We start from the raw sequence: 22,906 nt of genomic DNA on the forward strand, positions 1-22,906 counted from the left end.
TCTTCCTGTCTGAACAAAGATTATGTGAAAATACAGGAAGGATTCGGCACCAGGGAAATACATGTTAGTATTTGACAAGTGTGGAACAGTGCAGAAAAATATCAATATGTGATGAAGACATGCTAAGAATCTAAGAAAAATAAGAGAGAGTTATCTGAATGTTAAATAGACAGATGTCAAAGTATGCTTTTGAAATCCCATTCAAATGGCCCTCAGATCATTTAATTTTCAATTGTTAGGCTCATTTGGGCAAAGCAACTTGGTATCCAGGGAAATCAGAAACCCCATTCCTTGTAGTTGGCTGAATCAAAAAATATAATACATAATAGTAACAGGAGTTCATATGTGAATCAAGATGTAAAACTTTATTCCAACTCATATTTTCTGTTTTATGGTAGATTACAAAATAATGACATGTTTTGAAATTTGTCAAACTATGAAAACAAGATATATCTCTGAATGCCAGTAAGAGTCAGAATTTAAAAAAAAAAAAAAAAACTGTTGAAAATGCAGAAAGAAAAAAATATCAGAGACTTTCGAACACAGAATAGATACAGTTGTATTGTAGAAGGGGCCAACACAAAATAATGTGAATCCTCAAACTGGAAGCTGAAGGAGGAAAGAAACAATACTGATTTTGTTGTGGCATTTGCCTTTTGGACTGCAGAGCAAAGTTGTAGATGTTATAAACCAGAAAAACAAAATGTGAAACTTTTCAAGGTTGTTTAATCCAGTCTCCTTCCTTTAGGCAGATGAATTCCCAAGGCGATAAGAAAGAACTATAGAGTTGTTGATTCTATTTTAAAGTACTCTAGAGGGGGAAATTCCAGGACATTCCTTCATATATTTTTTCCAGCTTTTATTAACCTCATAGGATGCTTACATACATATGAATTCAGTAACTACTAATCAAAATTCAAAATGGTCCTGCAAAATCTGGAAATTATATTTCAGTATACAAGTAATGGGAAGGTCTTTTTTTCTCTACTTCCCTCAATATATCTACCATTAGATATCTTCCAATTTTATCTCATCCTTTAATTATTAAATATGTTGACAAACTACCATTTCCCCATTTCCTCCGATCTTATAATTATAGATTAGATCCAGATTTATAATGCTTGTACTATTTAAAATTAACTTGATTTGTGTGTGTGTGTGTGTTTTACAGTGAGAGAGATGTAGCCACGATTTAATTGTATAAGAACATAGAAATCACATATTCTTAGTATAAGATGAGATATTAGAAGCTCAGTAATAGATTTCACATTTCTACAAAATTTCTGTTTGGACAGTTTCAACAACAGGGAACTTAATATGTCATGATTGCAGCCCACACAACTTTCTGACAGATTTAATTTATCCTTATATAATATTTATCCTTATATAATCGTGAAATTATATTATTATTTTGTTTTAAAATGATTAGAGGCTTTTCATTATTTCCTTTTAAATTTCACCTTGTTAGATTTGATTTTTTTATTCTACTATGCTAACCAAAACTAGATATTAATATCATAATCTGTCTGGTGTATTTACTTTCACTGTCAGCTTTGTGTCAAGCTAGTATGTCCTTATTCATCCACTGATAAACGTACAAAAACAACAATACTAAGTACAGAAAACTATCAATCATTTTCAAATCCACAGACAAAATTACCATCCAAGAGAGACGTCATACATTGTGCCTATAGCATTTCTATAAGATTAAAGTATAGATGATTAATTGAAAAGGAAATCTAGTATAGATTGACTTTTATGTTTTAGAATTTATTCTAACATTATTGATCACCTCTTCTACTTATAAGTTCCTATAAACATCACTTTTACACACTGAGAGTCAGCTGGGAAAGTAGGTAGAGAAAATGGTAGTCTCTGGGTGATTACATGTATGTTGAATACTTCCCACTAAAAACACATTTCTCCTGGGACTTTGATACCTAGAATAATGTATTCATGGATCTCCCCTTTAAAAGTCAGCTCGGTTAAATAGAAATATTCTTCAGAGTCAGCATATTATTTCATATCAATAATTTTAATTTTCAAATTAATTAACTTATAGTTCTTTCTTCAGCATGGTTTGGGTGAAAGATATGAAAATATTCTTTACTCTGACAAAGAATTAAGTGATGATTAGAAGAAAAGAATGGAACAGAGAAGGCTGGCTTATTGTTTTCTTTTTCTGGTTACTTCTTTCCTCATACCATTCCTGGCTTCCTCCTTGCCGGCCTTGTTGGAACCTTAAACTCAAAATAGTAACCCATCATCAAGAAGCCGCAATATTTACTTTCTCAACATTAGTGAGGTAAGTATTAATCATAGCCCATCACCTCTCTGTTTATGAGAAGACACTTACACGGAGAAAAACCAAGTGTGAATTGTCTTTTCTTTTGTTCACTTCATCTTTCTTTGTGTTCCCCATTTTCTTTCACTCACTCCAAGTCTGCCTCCCACATTAAGTTCCTCATCTGGTGTGATGGTTAATCTTATGTGTCAGCCTGACCACCAGACCATGAAATGGCCAGATATTTGGTCAGACCTTATTTTGGTGTGTCCATGAGGGTGTTTCTGGATGAGAATAACATTTTAATTAGTCCAGTGCACAACCCTTGTATTGGGTAAAGCAGATAGTCCTCTGTAATGTGGGTAGACTTCATTCAAGCTGTTGAAGACACGAATACAACAAAAAAGCTAAGTAAAAGGAATTTCCTTCTGCTTGACTGCCTTCACTTTGGGACACTGTTTTTTCTTCTCTGCCTTTGGACTCTAAGTGCAATCTTGGCTTTCACTGGTCTTGAGACTGCTGGCATTTGGATGGGAACTGTCCCATCAGTTTTCCTGGGTCTCCCCAGCTTCTCGACTGTGTATCAGATCTTGGGTCTTGACAGCCCTCATAATTGCATGAGCCACTTCTTTATAATCTCTCTCTCTCTCTCTCTCTCTCTCTGTATCTATGTATCTATCTATCTATCTATCTATCTATCTATCTATCTATCTATCTAAATCCTATTGGGTCTGTTTCTCTGGAGAACCCCATCTAAGGCATCTGATAACTTCTCCCTATGAAGGCTGGGAAGTAAGCTCCATTTGGCCTGGGCTCTACCAGATGCTACCTGTAGTCTGTTTCCCTTGAGATCTGAGCAGTATCTACTCAGACTGCTTGAGGCGACACATAGTCCTTGTTTTGAGCAACATTGTTCCTTAAACAGTCATCTTTCTGGACTACTGTTTACTTGATCTATACTTCATCCCATATTAGGATGTGCTATCTTATCCATACTACTGACCCTTTTGACCCTCTTGACCATCTATTCCTGCTGTGTCTATCCTGGTCTCTATCATTTACCTATGTATCATATTTTGAGCTCACCATCAATTTACAATGACAAAGCAAGTATAGTTTGTGACTGGATAGAAGAAGCCTCCTGAAACTCCCCATCTTTGATTATCCTATTCTGCCTAAAATTAAAATAAATCTGTGTAGCAATGATAAGCTTTTAAAAGTGAAGTTTATAAAACTTAGTATAGTTTGGTTAGTTCACAAGTGGTAAACATGGAAATACTAGAAGTCAAATAGTCTTTTATGTTATTTAAAATCTTGAAATTTATTTTAAGTACAAATCTCCAAATTAGGCTCTATGAGGGACACTGGGTTCAAAATATTTAAAAACAGATGCATAATCTATGTCTTTATTGACAAATAGTCAGACAAATATTCAAGTAATAAACACCAGTAACAATCACACTTGGACAGGAGTTCCAGGGGAGGCAATGGCCAGTGTGCTGAAAATTACTGACTTACCCTAAGGACATGACTAGGGAAGATATGTGTCAGGAATGTAGCCCCAGAATGAAAAGGGTATGATGAAGTGACCCTTACCTCTGCTGAGATTAAATTCTCGCTAAGGAAAGGAATGAAGAGAGAGGTTTCCACTTGCTTTAATTAATGTTTACATCTCAATTGTTAAAAATTATTTTAGAATATCCTTGATTTTTTAAAAATATATATACAAAAGATGTCCATTTTGAAATATGCACAAAAATTGAGATATCTCAGATATAGGTTTGGTAGGAATATTTTTGAGGTACATTGAGGATTAATTCAACTAGCTTGTTATTCAGAAGTACAAGCAAGTTCTGAGAAATGAAGTTTCTTGCTAAAGATCATAGAGCATCCACGCTCCTGTTCCAAATGTGGTGCCATTATACTCAACAGACCTTTTGATTTGTTTTGTTTTTAATAGTCATGCAGTTGTAGGGGAAGACAGTTTAATTACTCATAACCTGACAAAGCATATTTGCCCTCACTTTCCTATCTTCCCATCAAATTTAGAAGTTTCTATTTTCATACAATGTGAGTTTTTATTTTTTTTAGGAATTTAAAATAGTGTATATGAATTATCTAATGTAATTTATTTTAAACACACCTAGAGCTTTACCATAGCCAACTTAGCTATAGCTTTGTTCAAAGTGTATCTTTTTATTCAAGTATAAGACTTTCTTCCATGAAACAAAGTGGGCATAGCATAAGGTTCACTATTTCATATTTTCTGTATATACTGGGATATGAATGAGGACATGCTTTCCTAAGACCTCAAAAATGGAATCATTACAGGAGAAGAAATTAGAAAGCTGAAATAATCACAACATTATATAATGTTGGGATTCCCACACTGCTATACCATCGTACCTCTATTTATAACAGGAAATAAAATTACAACTATAAAAGATGAAAAGACACACACACAAAAGGGTCAAGCTCTCTATTTTAGATTAAGAAAAATCAGCAAAGATTTAAAAAATGAGCTTCAGGTCATCCAAGTATACAAAGATAATACAAAGCTGTCTAGTTTTAATTCAGCTTTATATTGTGGCCACTTTTAGAAACTGAAATAAGTGTGCCTACTGAGATCTCTAGCCACAAGCAAACTCAACTTATGGGCCTAATAGGCTCCTCTGATAAAATTACGATTTTTAATTTTTGGCTAGAGATTCACATATCAATATTTCATTACTATAATTAAAAAATAGAAGCCAAATGAGATATTACATAATATTTAATTATTATATTAAACATATGCTTCTTTTTCAAATTATTATTATACTTTAAGTTCTAGGGTACATGTGCATAACGTGCAGGTTTGTCACATATGTATACTTGTGCCTTGTTGGCATGCTGCACTCATCAACTCGTCAGCACCCATCAACTCATCATTTACATCAGGTATATGTGGTTTTCCTGACTATCATAAGAGAAACAAATTATTTAGAGATGCAGTCTAATTTCTTTGTAGCAGTGCTAGAATTTACCAACTGGTTTTGTGAAGAAGTTGTGAAATAGCTCTAAGAGGAAAATAGCACTAAATGCCTACATTAAGAAAAAAGAAAGATATCAGATAAGAAGCTTAATTTCATATCTCAAGGAACTAGTCAAAGAAGAACAAAATAAGTCCAAAGTCAGCAGAAAGAAGAAAAAAATAAGTATTGCAGCAAAAATAAATAAAATAGAGATTAGAAAAATATAAAAGATCAATGAAACTAAGAGTTGGAATTTGAAAAAGATAAATAAAATTAGCATGCATTTAGCTAGACTAAGGGAAAAAGAGAGAAGACTCAAATAAAATGAGAAAGAGGAGATATTACAACTAATACCACAGAAGCGCAAAGGACAATAACAGACTACTATGAACAATGATATATCTAACAGGTTAACCTAGAAGAAATGGATAAATTCCCAAAAAGATACAACCTACCAAGATTGAACCATGAAGAAACAGGAAATCTGAACAGACCAATAACGAGTAAGGAGAATGAATTGTAATTAAAGGTCTCTTAGCAAGGAAAAGCTCAGGACTTAACAGTGTCATTGATGTATTTTACCAAAAATAAAAAAAAGAAAAATTAGAGAATTAACACCAAATCCTTCCCAAACTCTTGCAAAAAATTTAAGAGGAGAGTACACTCCCAAACTCATTTTATGAAGCTAGCATTACCCTGATATCAAAGCCAGTTAAGGGCTCTATAGGAAAAGAAAATTATAGGGTAATATTTCTGACAAACACAGAGACAAAAATTCTCAATGAAATTCTAACAAGCCAAATTCAATAGCAAATCAAAATGTTAATACACCATAATCAAGTGGGATTTATCCCTAGGATGTAAAAATGTTTCAACATATGCAAATCTATAAGTGCAATAAGCCATATTAATAAGACGAATGAATGACAAAAATCATATGATCATCTCAATGGAAGCAGAAAAAGCATGTAACAAAATTCAACATCCGTTCATCATAAAAAGCTCAACAAATTAGGTATAAAAATGCATCACAACACAATTAGTGCCATATATTACAAACTCACAGCTAATGTCATCTTTACTTGTACAAAGTTGAAAGCTTTTCTACTAAGATCAGGAGCGAGAGAAGGATGTTCACCCCAACTGCTTCTATTCAATATAATAATAAAAGTTCTAGCCAGAAAAACTGAGCAAGAGAAAGAAAAAAAAAATACACCCAAATTGGAAAAGAAAAAAGTTAAATTGTTTCTGTTTGCAGATGACATGATCTTTTATGTAGAAAACTCTAAATATTCCTTGAAAAAACTGTCAAACTAATAAATTCAGTAAAGTTGCAGTACACAAAATCAACGTACAAAAACAGTAGTTTCTGTACACTGACAAGGTATCTGAAAAAGAGACAAAAAGGATCCCATTTACAATAGCATCAAAAAAATACTTAGGATTGGAAGAATTAGTATTGCTAAAATATCCATATTACTCACAATGATCTACCAATTCAATGAAATTTTTGTCAAAATATTGATGACTTTTTCACAGAAATATAAAAAACAATTCTAAAATTTCTATGGAACCACAAAAGACCCAGAATAGTCAAAGCAATCTTGAGAAACAAGAAGAAAGCTGAAGACATCATATTATCTAACATCAAACCATACTACACAGCTATGGCAATAAAAACAGCAAGGTACTGACATAAAGAGTGACATAAAGACCACTGAAACAAAGCAAACAGTCCAGAAATAAATCTATGCACTTACAGTCAATTGATTTTTGTCAAAGGTTGCAAGAACACAGAATGAGGAAATAACAGTCTCTTCAATAAACAGATGTTGGGAAAATTGAATATCCACATAGGGAAGAACAAAATTAGCCCTTTATCTCACACCATATTTAAAAATCAACTCAAAATGGACTAAAGGCTTAAATCAAAGACCTGAAACTGGAAAACTATTAGAAGGAAGTATAGGGAAAAAAGTTTTTGACATTGGACTGGGCATTGATTTTTTCTTTTTCTTCTTCTTCTTCTTTTTTTTGTATATAAATCCCAAAGCCCAGACAACAGAAGCAAAATAAACAAATGGGATTGCATTAAGCTAAAAAGCTTTTGCACAGCAACGAACATAAATAATAGACTGAAAAGACAACCTATGGAATGAGAGAAAATATTTAAAACCATATATCTGCAAATGCTTAATATCCAAAATACATATCAGGAACTCAAACAACTCAATAGTGAGAAAAGGAATAACCTCCCTTAAAAATGGGCAAAATATTTGAAAAGATATTTCTCAAAGGAAGAAATACAAATGACCAACAGGTATATGAAAAAATCCTAACATCATTCATCATCAGGGAAATACAAATTAAAACCATAATGAAATATCACCTCACACCTATTAAAATGAATATTATCAAAAAGATTGAAGATAACAAAGTTGGCGAAGATGTGGAGAAAGGGGAACATTTGACCACCGTTGGTAGAAATATAAATTACTTCATCTATTATGGAAAATACTATAGAGATTCCTTAAAAACTACCATATGATCCAACAATCCCTTTACTGGGAATATAGCCAAAGGAAATGAAATTAGTGTGTTCAAGACACATCTGCATTCTCATGTTCATTGCAGCATTATTCACAATAGCCTAAATATGGAATCAATCTATGTATCAATTGACAGATGAATTAATAAATAAAATGTGGTGCATGTATGTATCTATATATAAAATAAAATATCATTCATCCTTAAAAAAGAAGCAAATCTTGTGAATTGTGACAACATAAATGAACCAGGAGGACATAGCTAAGTAAGTCAGGCACGGGAAGACAAATACTTCATGATCTCACTTATATGTAAGATCTAAAAAAGCTGAACTCTTGGGAGGCCGAGGTGGGCGGATCATGAGGTCAGGAGATTGAGACCATCGTGGCTAACACGGTAAAACCCCGTCTCCACTAAAAATACAAAAAATTAGCCAGGCGTGATGGCGGGCGCCTGTAGTCCCAGCTACTCGGGAGGCTGAGGCAGGAGAATGGCGTGAGGCGGAGCTAGCAGTGAGAGGAGATCTCGCCATTGCACTTCAGCCTGGGCTACAAAGCGAGACTCCCTCTCAAAAAAACAAAAACAAGAAAAAAAGTTGAACTCATAGATCCAGAAAGTAGGATGCCAGTGGCTGAGGGAAAGTTCGTGGAAGGGAGTAAAGTTCCAGTTAGATGGGATAAATAAGTTAATAGTTAATAATAATATATTTTATACTTAAAAATTGCTAAGATAATAAATATTTTAAATGTTCTTGTTACAAAAATAATAAGAATGAGAGATGATAGTATGTTAATTAGGTTGATTTAATTATTTCACAATGTCTACATATAGCAAAGCATCATGTTGTACTGTAAAAATAAACAATTTTTATTTGTCAATTGTACCTTCATAAAGCTGAAAGACCTCACTTGAAAAAAATAACAGTGGAAAACATTGCTACTCTTTTACTGCTAGAAATAAATTTTCACTACCCACATTACAAAGTAAAAACCCTGACTTTGTAATCAAATCTACTGAAAATTCAGTCCCCAAAGTCAAATGTCATCAATAAAAGTATTTTAATGTAGATTTAAATGCATGACCAGTAAGATGTGCTGTAAATAAAGAAAATAAATATTATTTAGTTTAAAAGACAGGAAAATAAAACACATTTGAAAAGGCTAATCTTATTGTAAGATGCATGCATAGAATACATACTGGGTTTAGAAGGATTGTGAGAAAAAGTTCACCTCCTCTGATACTTCTATCCAGTTCTTGGGGTCCTCCTGGATATTCTTTGTAGAAAATAGTGTGAGTGAACAACCCACAAGTCTGTCGAGGGAGGACCTGAGTAAAAGAGGGGAAAAACAGCACACGGACATGATTTAATTAAGAACTTCACCACTATCTCATAACTTTAGAATCTGCAAATTGTAATTTCCTATTGGATTTTCTTGGTTGCTAAAGTCAAAATCTTATTATAATCACAAGTTTATGTTGGTGTAATTCTGTAAATATTAAGGAAGTTTCCATATCGAAGGCATAAAAAATAAAGGTAAAATAATTTTCAGTTGGTTTTATAAATCTAACCCACCACCTGTGTTATGTTAAATGATTAGGGAAAACGCAAAGCCTTCTTAGGGTTAATTTCATCCAAAGATGGAAATTCTCCAAGGTTACATCTTTCATGCCATTAGGTCATCACTCTCCTTGCTTCTAAAATCAAGTCCTGCATTGTAAAGGTATTCAAGTTCTGGGATTCAAACAATCGGTTTTCATAACCCCTTCCGCACTAACTTTGTTTTCACTACACTCTGAATTTAAATTTTATCACATAAGAGTCAAATTATTTAGTGATTACTTCTGGTATATTTTGTGGTTGTTTCTTCTGTAAATCTGAATGTTTAATAAAGAAAGCAAATAAGTAATTTTATTCCAAAATCATATTTTGAATAACAAACTACTGGTAATTTAATGGACAAATGCATCTAATTGCCTAGAGTTTTTTTTTTTTTTTTTAATTATTTGCTTAATTATCATAAGGGTTAATCTTAAATTTAAAGTAAATTAATGCATATAATATTGGTTAAAAAGAATGCTTTTATTTCATAATATGTTGAATGGTCATTCAAGGCAAGGAATTAATGCCATACAAGATCCAGTGATGTTTTGGACACAGAAGATAAAGGAATGGTAAAGAGAAACCTGAGTATTTTCACTATGATTTGAAATTATGTGAGTAATTCTGTTTATACCTTCTGGATTTCTATGGCCATCAATGTCACTATTTGCATTACAATAGCTTCTCTTAAATTTGAGGCTTCTTCAGGCCTTCTGGTACCAATTTACAATAAAATAAAGCTTCACGACTAATAAATATTGTGTGTCAGCTCTGGTTAGATATGTGTGTGTGCGGTTGCTATACTCACAGATAGTGGTTAGATAGAAAAATAAATCATAGATAGATAGATGATAGATGGATTTAACAGCAATAAGAATAATGAATTAGGAAGGTGTAAATATTTAAATGAATGAAAATAGTTTGTAAACCAATGCTCTGATCTTGGCAACTAATTATGAAAACATCATCTAAGTCACTAGAAGTAGGGATACTTGTTTTAAAATAGGCTATTTTATCGCAAAGTGAGTAATATATATTTTTTTATCAATGAATGATTGAAATTGCCATCTAAAATCCAATTGGTTTTATTGGTGTTTATAGGATTCCTACATCCTATTATTTTTCAATTACTATATCTGAAAAGAAAAACACATACCTCCCTTTTTGGAGTATGTAAGGAAAAGACAAAAACAAAAACAAAAACAAAAAAGAGCAGTATTCTTAGATACTTTTGTGTGTCTGAAAGCCAAAATAAACTGAGTGGATAAATTTAACTCTCAGATGCTATTTGTTACATTCTGTCTGTTGATAGAATAACAACTTGAGAGGTGTTTTCTTGATCCGTGGAGCCTTACTCTGCCTGTAAAACTCTCAGTAAAACCACTCAACCAAATAGATAATGAGAAATTTCCTAGGAAAAGTACAGATCCCCCAGGCAAAATTTCAACACTGAAACTACAGTGGATAATCTATACATAATTCATTCCTCTTAGTTTCAGCTTGTTTTAGATTTGCCAAAGCCACTCCACAGCTTAGGAGCAAGCCTATAGCCAAAAGATGTGTTAATGCATAACCAGTCACCGTTGAGATATGTTGGTCATTTCCGATAATCATGTAAAAGAGGTTTGAGGTTACATCCTTAGAGGAAAGGGCCCTCTGTTTTCATTCCACATGTAGATATTAACATCTTTTAATATACATGGCCCTTTGTGCTCACCATGATGCTATTGTGAATGAAGCCCTTTCTGTACCGGGCAGGTTTCAGATGTGGATATTCTTCAGTGCTGGTGACTTGAATACCCCAGACCTTCTTCCAAGCTGCATACAGCTGAATGTGAACCGGGTAGACCCCTGAGTGATGTGGGGCCACAGCATAGCCCATGTTGATTGGTATTCCATGTTCCTAAAAGAAAGCCAGAGCAACATCATGATGGAACATGGCCAATTAATTCAGTGAAAATCATTTCCACCAACATCCATTTAGAATACATTGAACTCTATGCTAAATTTGAGAATTAAAAATCCAGCAAGGTAGAGGTTTTATCTTCAAGCAGCTCATAATCTTATAGAACTCTGAAGGCATAACAGATATAGTCATTACTTCGGGCATGTGGTGTGTGGGTGAGATTAATTTAAAATTTTGAATATGTAAAGTTTTGGGGGAAGATAAGAAGTGAAATTAGCCCTTCCTCAGATAAATGTGGGGGGTGGGGAAAGGTGTCATTTGAGGAAGCGCCCAAATATGAAGGATGAAAGTGCATGTGTACATGTGTGTGTGTTGTGTGTGTATGTGTGTGTGGTGTTGAAGAAAATCAGAAAGGTAAGTATGAATAATGAAGTGGTGAGCTTTTACATTTAAACTGAAGGATTTGGGATTAATTTGATTTCAACAAGGTAGATAAGGAAGCCCTTTGAGCCTGGAGGACCAAGATCTGCTCTGAGTGACAACATGGTAAGATAAACTGTAAGGGGGAAAAAATGAATAAAGGCTATGCATTAGGAAACGACTTCTATGGTGCCAATTAGGTGAAGAGAGGTAACTAAATTCAATTATTTATGGTCAGATTCAAAGGCAAGAGATTAATACCATACAAGATCCAGTGATGTTTTAGACACCCAGGGTAAAGGAAAGGTAAAGGTTAAGATTTTCTCCTTGGTTTTGAACCTAAACAACTCAATCTATTTTTATAAAACCTACACTTAACTATGAGATTCCTGGGTAAACTGTCAACTCGAAAAGAAAACAAGTATAAATTTAAACAAGAATATAAAAAAAAATTGTCAAAGAATGGGATTATATTGCTAGGTACATAAAATAGATCTGCAGTTTTCTAATTTCTGCTTCTTTATATCCCTCCCTTTAAATGCTTATCTGCTTTAAAAGACTCCTTGTAGGATTGAATGTCATCAATTGAGGTTATAAATGACAATGCACAGTCATATATGAAAGCTGATTGAATCAATAAACAGAACACAAAAGTGTTGACTTGACAATTGCCATTTATATTTTCTATTACATGGTACCCAGCATAGGAAAAGAATTCAGTCTGGTATAATAAGCAAATAGTGAATGGAGCACATATCTACAATGCCTTAGTCATAACTACACTCAGCTCAGAAGATGAACCCTAAATTTTTCACAAGTCTCCATCATTCTTCCTTTCATGTAATGACCCTCATTGTATAGCCAAAGTCACCTCTCTTTCTTCAAGACTATGGGTGTTTTCTAACATCTATTACAGTAAATGACTCTGTAGAAGACTGAATTATGAAATCAATACTGTAAAATGAACTAGAGTCTTTTGCTAGACACTGGGGAAAATTTCATTTCTTGATCTGTGCAGAAGAAAAATACTTTTTCCTAGCACTTGTGTTTCCAATGCAAGGCAAAGCTGGAAAAGTCCAGTAATAACAGTACTTGGAAACTACCAGAGAGGACAGGCAACAGTTGTTACCCTGATATCATTCGGAGACATGTACTGGGACAGCCTTAGTTCTCTCAGGTTTGTTCCATGCTCCCCAGTGAGTGATCACAAGGTGTTCTGAGGATAAGCAATCCTCCAGCATCCATGACGTTGCAAGCTTGTGGATGCATTGGGTGTGAGACACAGATGTACTTTATGAGAAAAATCTAGAGACAAGCGTGTCCAAGCTTCTCTGTCTGGTAAATAGAATTTGTATGAATGTGCCTAGAGAGGTGCTCCTGATTCACAAGAAAAGGGAATCAAACCTGTTATTCTCCTTTTTACTCTCTCAAGTGATTCATACTGAGGTTTTATAAAACTTGTCCCACAATGTGAAAAGTGACAAAATCAACAGTGTACAAATCCTAATAGTCTTTACTAATCACTTTGTTAGTCCTCATTCTCTACAACTGTATAAATTTTACTCTAAATTTGGGGCCTAGAAGGTTAGATAGAGTATGTGAGTGTCCTGGATACAAAACAATGAAAAATAAAATCAGCAAAAAAGTTTTGAAATATCAAACAACTATATCCCTCAGGAAAAAAAAAGAGACATTTCACTTTTGATAGGTAATAAAATGAATTGAAGAATTTTCATAAAAAACAAAAGGTAAAAAGCGATTGATTTGGTGAGTAGGAAGGAGGAGGCAGTAAAAGAATTCTACTATATTTATTGATTTCTAGGGGTCCAGTGTTATACTGTTATAAGGTCATCTTATCACACTGGCAACTGGAGCTCAATTAAAATAGTAAATCACACTACATAATTATGAGTTTATGCTTTTTCAATCTAAATGACAACACAAAGTGAGAAGTAATTCCCTAGCAACTCTTTAGCTGTTATTATGGGGCTTACTGACCGAGAAGCTTCTATTCTTTACTGTCCAGGGCTTAAAATCTACTTCGCAGAGACTTGACCAACTAGAAAATCAACCAAGCACCATATCTCCACAAGATCACAAAAATTACAAAATTTGAAAAGCCTTCCAATGTAAATATAGGAAGCACTCGATACTCTATAAAAATAGACACATAAATGACAGAAAACAAATAAATTCAAATATGGCTTTAATTATTTATTAGAACAATGTCTCTTATAGGATCTATGGAGTCTATACTACAATAAGACATGATACCACAAATATTTAGAGGGATTTAACTTGATCTAATGTTTCCAGTCCATTAAATCCCAGTTGGTTGTGAAATGAGACATTGCAGTAACTTACTATATAAAAAAGATCACCATTTTTCAAAAATTAGAATAAAATAAAATGTATTTAGCACTGAAGCTGTAACAGCAACTGAAATATAACGTCATTTAATTTTGCCTTGATAACTCCTACTGATCATATCTTCTTTTAATTGCTTAGTACCTGGTATTGAAATGGGATAGTCCCCTTGGGTTGGCTCGTGTACTCAGCCCACAGCTCTCAATTCCTCACAGGACGGGGAGCATGCAGGTGAATGAGCAGGTGCAGAGGCCGGCATGAGTGCTTCTGGGCACCGGCAGGATAGCTGCAGTGTGCTCTTTTAGCTTTGCCCTCCATGGATGGCTTAACAGCTCAGTGGAAGGTCAGGTGACAGCCTTTTGCACCCACCCTCTTGGTACCCAAGTTCTTGTCCAGTGTCGAGGAAGAATCAGGTCGCATGAAGGAATTGAAGGGTGGTGAATGTGGGGGATTTTATTCAGTTTGTCCGTGGCCGAACACTTCTCCAGAGTCCTGCTGTCAAGCTGGCCCTCTGAAGTCAAATTGCTACTCTCTGGCATTCAGCTGCTTTTTCTCTTCTCTCTTCTGCTGCTCTGCTCTGCTGCTCAGCGGCTCTCCGGCTCTGCTGCCCGTCTGCCAGTAGAGCCTGGGGTTTTTATGGGTACAGGATGGGGTGCGGAGCAGGCCAAAAAGCAAGATTCAAATGGGAAAACAGGAATGCATGTTCTCACTTTGCGCCGCGGTCCCAGGCTTGAGGGTGTGGCCCTTGTTCGGAACCTCCCTCTTCTACCTAGTATTTTCCTGCCTCATGTCTGTATCAATATTTATGAAGTACTTTTACATTTATGTCTAATATGATTCTCGTAATCATTCTGTGAGGAGGACTGGATGCTCCTCTAAAATGTGGAAACAGAGGCTCAGGGAAGGCATATAACTGGCTTATATTCACAAGTGTCAGAGCTATACTTCTACCCAATTTGTCTAGATTCATCGTCTTTGCTTTGGCTTTTTCACTAAGTTGCTTCTACTGTGACCCCTCCCCTCCTCAAAGTATGAATGAAGACACTTGACTTACAAAAGGGAATTGATTTTGATATGCATGTTTCTAAACTGGATCTCCTGTTCACTCCCCCCCCCGCTTGGAGAGGTTATAAAACAAAGTCTACATTTCTCAGACTCCTCTGCAGCTATCATTTTTTATGAAAATGAGTTTCAGCCTACTAGAAGTACTCAGGACCAGTGTCAGAAGGCAGTAGGAAGTCAAATCCTCAATTTTGGCAGCTCTGGCTCCTGTTGCTGGCAGCAAGTTCTTGCAAATTAGCAGGTTTTTTCCAGCAATATTTGGTGCCCATTTTCAGGGCAGTGGCAGAGACTTATTGTTTTTAACAGAGCTCCTGTGGTAGTCTCAGAAATGGCAGCTCCCCCAGGGAACCAGTTCTATATGGTTCTGAGAGTACCTGCAGAGTACAGAATAGAATCTGCTTCACGAGTCCTTCCGAAGATTTTGGAAGCATTGAAATCATTAAATAAAGTCTTCTTGTTTAAAATAACTTAAAGTGGCTCATGTCACTTTAAACGCTTGGAAACCTGACTGCTAGAGCTGATCTTTGTCCATTTCTAATAAGTATAAAAAGATTTAAGAGCTTCTTGTGAGATGTCTATTGGTTTAAATTCTAAGAAAACAGAGGAAGAAATTGGTAAAACACTGCTCAATACTTATCCTATAAAGATGATTAACATAGTAAATACCTATTTTGCTAGCTGGATACTATTATGTAATGTATGTGACTGTTAAATGTCATGTATTGAGTAGCCAGTGAATACTGTATAGAAAATAGGAGACTACAGTCATTTAAATGAAAAATACCAAATGCACATCAAAACAATTAAGTTCAACTACATTTGAAATAATTGTTTTTCAGTTCATGACTTATGTCAATCACTTTGCTAAGTACTGGGGATACACTGGGTCTAAGATAGGGCTTCTACCTTCATGAAGTTTGAAACCTGGAGACAATTGTTGAAATCAGATAGAAGTGTCTTAATTTTGGTTGAATTTTAACCTAAGATTATTTAATTTTTTAAAAAATACATTATTAATTTTAACTTGTAGGCATTTTCCTAGCAGAAAAGAATGATATCCTTGACACGAATGTCTATAGAGGTTGAAGTCTTCATCCTACTAACATTTATTTAATAGATATTGAAATTAAAATAAGAAATTTATATTTAGGGGACTACAATTTTAATCTTCCTCGGGCTATTATTAGTAATTGGATAAATGCAATTGAATATAATAAATTGTGTCTAGGAAGCTTTTGATAAGAATGGAATGTGGATAATTACTGCTTGTGTTACAGTCATATTTCTAGTGATATGGCTGCACAAGCAAGTTTTTGACCCACTGACTTTATGTTGGTAAATTTTTCCCATACACAAAATAATCAAATGGAAATTAGTATTGATGCTTCCAATAATGATTTTTGTAATGGATTTTAAATAACAGTTAATAAGTGTGAACTTCAGAATCAAAAGTATTCCAAACAAGGTCATAATCTCATAAAATATGGAAAAGAGTAAAGTACTCCTGATCAATGGTTATTGCGAAAAAAATGAATATCTTGAATTCTTGAATCCGTTTATTTCAGTAGGTTTTAGTTTCAGATGAGTAGAATTGATATATATATACACACACATAATTTATATATACTTATATATAATATTTACATTTATTTTTATAATAAAATTTATATAATAAAAATTATATTATATAATATATGTATATGCTAAGGATAACCTTAAAAGATAACATTACTAGATCCCGTGTATTTCCCATAAAATTCATATAAAAATATTTGAATGTTTAATAATAAGCTTACATCTTAAAAACAGGACAAATAAGTATTCATTCATACACTTAAATATACATTGATATATACAAATAATTTTTAAATGGTATATTTACACTATAATTTATATCTGCACTTTTACCATCAGAATGTTATTTTAAAAGTAATAACCTAATTATGTAATCTACCAGCATTAACTCATCCAGTGGTTCCTTGTTGTGTTCAGGTTAAAGTACAAATTACTAAACTTTGCCCTCCAAATATCAGTAATGATTTCCTCTTGGGTACATTCTCTGATTCTTTTCTCCCACCCTAGACTGAGGTTGGTTAGGTAGATTTGGGCCCTTATAGTCTTACATGAGTATCTCTATATTAAAACTTTCTTTATTACATTTGAGTATCTCTGCCAATAGAACCTAACCTCTTCGTGTAGAGAGATTATTTCCTTTTTCACATAATTATATAGACTATTTTAAGTACATAATAAAATATTTTTTATTCCAAACAGTGTACTAGAGCTTGGAGTTTGGAGGCTGGTTGGCTGGATTTGAATTTTGGTTTTGCCACTTATTAGTTGTATGACCTTGAGAGATTTATTTTTCTGTGCCTCAAATTTCTCATCTATAAATCAGGCTAATAATATTAGGGGATTAAATAGTTGGGGGGAATAGACGAGTTAATAATTCCTCTACTTGAAATAGTGGCTATGAAGCCATGAACTCTATTTAAGTGTTAATTTGTTGAGAAAAGGTACATAGATCATTTTGGGAAAAATATCAACTTGGGGAAATGAAAGCACAAAGACCACAAACTTCAGCTAAGTATTGAAGCAGAGAGGAGATTTAGACCGATAGCAAAATATATTCCTATTTGGAATGTATATTCCAAAATAAATTCCACAGAGATGGAGTAGAGCTAAAATCTGGAATAAGAGTGGCCTGTCCGTTACCATTGCCACCTCTTTCCACCCTGCTGTGTAATTTAGGGGCCAGCGTGTGTGAACTGTTTCAAGGGGTTCTCTTGCTTTCTTGCTTCCAGTTGAGTCTGGCAAATGGAGAATCCTAGTAGGAGATCAGAGAGAAGAGTGACGCTGAGATGTTTGTTCTGTTAGCTCTTCTTATGCAAAGCCATCTAAAGTTGTCAGACTCCTTCAATCAAAGGTTAAAACAACTGTCAAAGTGTCCCCAATCCCACATCACGTATAACTCTCTCCATCTCAACCCTGGTGATCTCTTCTCCCCTCTGCCCCTTCAAATTTTGGAATTTCACAGCTCTCCACCTGCACTGTGTTTAGTCCTAGGATACTACTTAAGCATTTCTCTATACCCTACTTATTCCTTTGTAAATAGTCTTCTTATTAAATCCTCTGCAATTGTCATTATCACTTCTAATCTTCTGGCACCTGATATGCTGCAAATAGTTTCTATGAAATCTATCTTAGATCCTAGGAACACAGATGAACACTATGGTGAAAGCATACAATGTAGGTAACCTCACAAAAGGGGACAGATTTTCTTGAAAGAACACTGCTCCAATGGATTGATTTTGATTATCACAGCACCTTGGTGCCAGCATGCCTTGCAGTGCTCCTTTGTGAAGATAACCACATCTTCAAAAAATGGGCAAACATAGCCGAAAGCTTCACATGCAGAGGTAGAAGAAATGATAGGTGAGCATAAGAAGCACCCTGCTGCTGGATTTTTGGTCAGGCACTGACAGCTACTTTTCAGGAGGGCCACTCCACAGAGGGCCAGAGAATAAAAGAGGACAGCTAGGTGTGGTGGCACACGCCTGTAATCCTGCACTTTGGGAGGCCAAGGCAGGCGGATCACTTGAGGTCGTGAGTTCGAGACCAGCCTGGCCAACATGGAGAAACTCTGTCTCTACTAAAAATACAAAATTAGCTGGGCGTAGTGTCACATGCCTGTAATCCCAGCTACTTGGTAGACTGAAGCAGGAGAATCACTTGAACCTGGCAGGCACAGGTTGCGATGAGCCGAGATCGTGCCATTGCTCTCCAGCCTGGGCAACTAGAGTGAAATTCCCTTTAAAAAAAAAAAAAGAAAAGAAAAAGAAAAATGGAAGTGCAGAGGATTTGGCTCATAAACATACAGGAATCATTTCCTGGATTTTACACAAATTGCTGGGCAGAAACTTTATAAGTGGATGAAGGTGTCAATAAAAAGAGGGGGAAGAACCAGCAAATGGTACTTTCTCTATTTTTATGATCCTATGTTTGCAATCCAGGAAATATGACTTGTAAAACCAGCCCACAATATATTTGGGATAATATATCCCCAGTGCTTAGCATAGTGCTTGGTACATTGTTGGCATTTAATAAATAATTTTAAAGGAAATAAAAATATTATCAAAGAAACACATCATAGGTGTTTAATAAATTAGTGTGAAAAGAAAAAAATAAAGTAATGACCGCATAAAGTAATGCACTTGTAGTAAAGAGATAATGCATTAAACAGTACCTTGTTGAACTGAAAGTACTGATTTCTCCTCCTAAATGCACAACTTCTAGGGAGTACCACTGGTGCTAAAGAGAATAGATCTCATTATCTATTTCTCCTTTTAATAAGGACTTGGATTCATATTGTCAACTTTGAAAATGATCCTAGAATCATCGATTTTCCACTGTGATTAGGGGACTGAAATTGTCTTCTTGTTTTCATAAGTGATAAAAGTAATGACTATGTGACTCTGGAAATTGGCTAGGTCAGTCTTGACACTTTTTGGACTGAAGCCTAGCAAATGGTGACAAATCTCTGGAGGACTCTGTGTTACAAATGGATTTTTCTTTTGAAAAAAGAAATAGCATAGAAATGGCATTGCCTCTACAGTCTTGAACTTTCCGATCCTAAGTAGAGCTATTTTGGTCAATTGAGACACATCCCTTTAATATTCTTGACCCTGCTGAAGGTCTACTTTGCTGCTTAAAGGAGACTAACAGAAAAACCAGCAAGTTTTCATTCACATTATGTAAAATGTGCCATTTCTGTTGATTTAGCACTTGCTTTGCTAAATTTTGTGTTCCGAAGTCTTACTTTATTGACAATCAAAATGTGCAGCACATAGCTTATTAATTAATTTTATTGACGGTGAGGATACAGCAGTGAAGAAAACAGCAAAATGCCTGCCTTCAGGGAGCTTACATTTTAGCAGGGTGAGTCCAAGGTCATACAAAAGAAGTGAGTAAATTGTGTAATATATTAGAAGGTGATTAGAAATATGGAGAAAAATAAAGCAGAAATATAGAGTGGAATCAAGGGTTATGGGTTGCAAAATTAAATAGATTACTCAGCCATCGTCTAACGGAGAAGGTAGTATTTTGAGTTAAGATAAAAAGTTGTGATGGATTGAGCTATACAGACAATTTGAGGAAGACTATTCCAGGCAGAGGAGACAGCACAGATAAAGCCTGATCATTTCTGAGGAAAAGCAAGGATTCCACTGTTTTTGCAGCAGAGTTAGCAAAGGGGGAGATTAGCAAGAGATGATGTCAAGGGGCAGAGTTGCTTCAAATAGCTATGAAAATTTTTCACTGAACAACTCCAGTGGGCATCATTCACATTTACCATGCTTTTCCAGAGGCTGTGCAATGCAGCAACACTGAAGAGAAGGAATGGGTACAGATCTTTTAGGTTTTCATATATAAACATTGTTATGATGATTACATTTTTTTCTGTAGATATTTTCACATATTTAAAATTGTGGTTACTATTTTATTTTTATTTCATTATCATTGTATTGAAGTGGCAGTTGTAATAAGAGGAGTATGTGAAAGGTTGTTTTTGTGGGTCGATTTTTTTTTTTTTCATTGAAATAAGAAACAAGATCATCAGCTGAGAGTAGGGATGAGATAATTTGTGTGGCAGTTTGAAGAGAGAGGAAATGATACAGAAGAGTAGGATTATGAATCAAATAAAACTTGTAATGCAACGTCTGGGCACCTTTGAGGGTCCCCTTGGGGTCTATGGCCAGGTTTTAAAGTGAGAACACTTAAACACTGGTCCAAGACAGATTTACTTTCAGTAGTATAGGCATAAACTTGGTGTCAACCTGGATTTAACCAGGGTTGAGGCTTTATAGGGAAGTAAGATAAAAAGAAAGGTGTAAAGAAATTCAGAGCATATACAAAGGAATGAATGCTTATTATGATTGTCTCTTGAAAGAGGTTGAATAAGGAGGAAAGCAAGTGCCCAAGAAGAGTGAGGGACAACAAAGAGGTATCATGATAGCCTGAGAAATGCAGAACTTCATTTTAGCCCTACTCCCTTAATTGCAGGCCTGTGTTGCATAGAGAGATGTTTTTAGATTTAATTTAGAAGCAAGAGAAAAGTTACAGGTGTTAAATATTAAGTTTCTAATAGTGCCATTAACCTGGACTAAATAATAACATTCAAAATTCTTCAAGGTGTTAAGTCAGGTGGAAATAAGAATGGTATTATTCTGCCCATTATTACATCATTTCTATAGTACTGTAGGCAGAAATGTGGAAGAGGAAGGTACTCAAAATAATTTTGCTTAATACAAATCATAAAATTTTCACAACGTGACCTTCTGTAATTTCGTCTTCAGTAACTACTACATGTAAATATCTTGGCATATTTCTCTTCATTCTTAGTACTTCAAGTATTTATATGCAGCACACAAATAAAATATTAGGCTTTAAAAAATCTTCAATCTGATTGCATATTTTCATGGAGTAAAGCATTGATTTCAATGGAATAGCTGGGGATGCCTGTGTATGTGAAGACAAGTGGAAGAGGGATAACTGTCCTTTTCAAAGCTGTGTAAAGTGTGCTTCATTTTCTGATTACGAACATATTTCCAAACTTTTGGATCCTTCTACAATTATATATAGCAACTGATGGGTTAGAATCATTAAATCAAAGACATCACTTTGCAGAAAGAGTAGATTAGCATAAACTACTACTTTCTCTTAGCAATGGAATTTTTTAAAATATTATTTTTGTTTCAAGCTGAGATTTCCCTTAGGAGGCATTTTCCCAACTTAATGTCAGCTTAACACATTTATGGGAAAATGTTTTAAACATTTGGTATATGCATGAGCCATCCCTCTGATTGTCACTTCCGTCCCCCGCCCCCCAAATACAAAGTGTTATTACGTTTTGTCCTTTTATGACATCCTGTGCCTTTTCTTACTTAAAATAATGATAGTTTGAAATTTTGTGTAACCTTTACTACCAGGCAAAGCAGGTTAAATTTCATCAGTCCCAAAGTAGGTTCCTATTAATAAATGGTATCTATATATTCAAAGAATTACATGAATGATTTCATTTACTTGAGTAACTGACCATACAGATTATTAAATAATTATATTTTTCTGTAGACATGTTCACACATTTCAAACTAAAATCATACAAATTATTACATTTTCATTTTGCTATCCTGTTGAAGTGATATCATATTTGGAAATAAGGTCATCAATACAGTTTTCATCCCCAAACAAGTTTATATTAAAAACCCCAATTCTGCTATGTTCTTAACCAGCTTTAATTCTCTCCACTGTAAACATATTTGGAAACAATTTCTTATATTTGAATATTACTCAAGTTACTGCAGAAAAGACTGCAGAGAACTGAAGTGTCAACTACTTAAAAAAATCATGGAATGCTGAAAATGTTCAGCTACTATAGATAAAGTAGAAAGGACACCATCAGACTAAAATAATTTTTCAAACTCCAAAATGCAAAAGAGAAAAGAAAAAAGAGAGAGAAAGAGATGTTTTAATTAATAGTTTGGAGGGATTATCCAATTTAAATAGTCATATTTAGTAGAGTAGTTAAATAATAATAATAAAACAAAAGGGGTAAATAATAATGTTTAAAAAAATCATTGAAAACGTTGGCTCTTAATTATTTCACATTTAATAATTAAAAACAAAGGTGATCACTGAAACAGTGAAAT

The 22,906-nt window shown here is 34.4% G+C and overlaps 1 protein-coding gene across 2 annotated transcripts in view; it reads right to left on the bottom strand.

Moving 5' to 3' along the window:
* The window catches only part of LOC103236155 (N-deacetylase and N-sulfotransferase 4), a 290,410-nt gene that overhangs the window by 101,000 nt on the left and 166,504 nt on the right, over positions 1–22,906 (bottom strand). For both annotated transcript variants that reach the window (XM_007999644.3, XM_073017826.1), the window contains 2 exons: positions 11,163–11,348; positions 9,043–9,171 (listed from right to left, as the gene is read on the bottom strand). In XM_007999644.3, the coding sequence (XP_007997835.1) occupies positions 9,043–9,171; positions 11,163–11,348 (315 nt within the window). The remainder of the gene's footprint in view (positions 1–9,042; positions 9,172–11,162; positions 11,349–22,906) is intronic.

The sequence above is a fragment of the Chlorocebus sabaeus genome, chromosome 7 (genome assembly GCF_047675955.1).
Source record: "Chlorocebus sabaeus isolate Y175 chromosome 7, mChlSab1.0.hap1, whole genome shotgun sequence".
NCBI classification, from domain to species: Eukaryota; Metazoa; Chordata; class Mammalia; order Primates; family Cercopithecidae; genus Chlorocebus; species Chlorocebus sabaeus.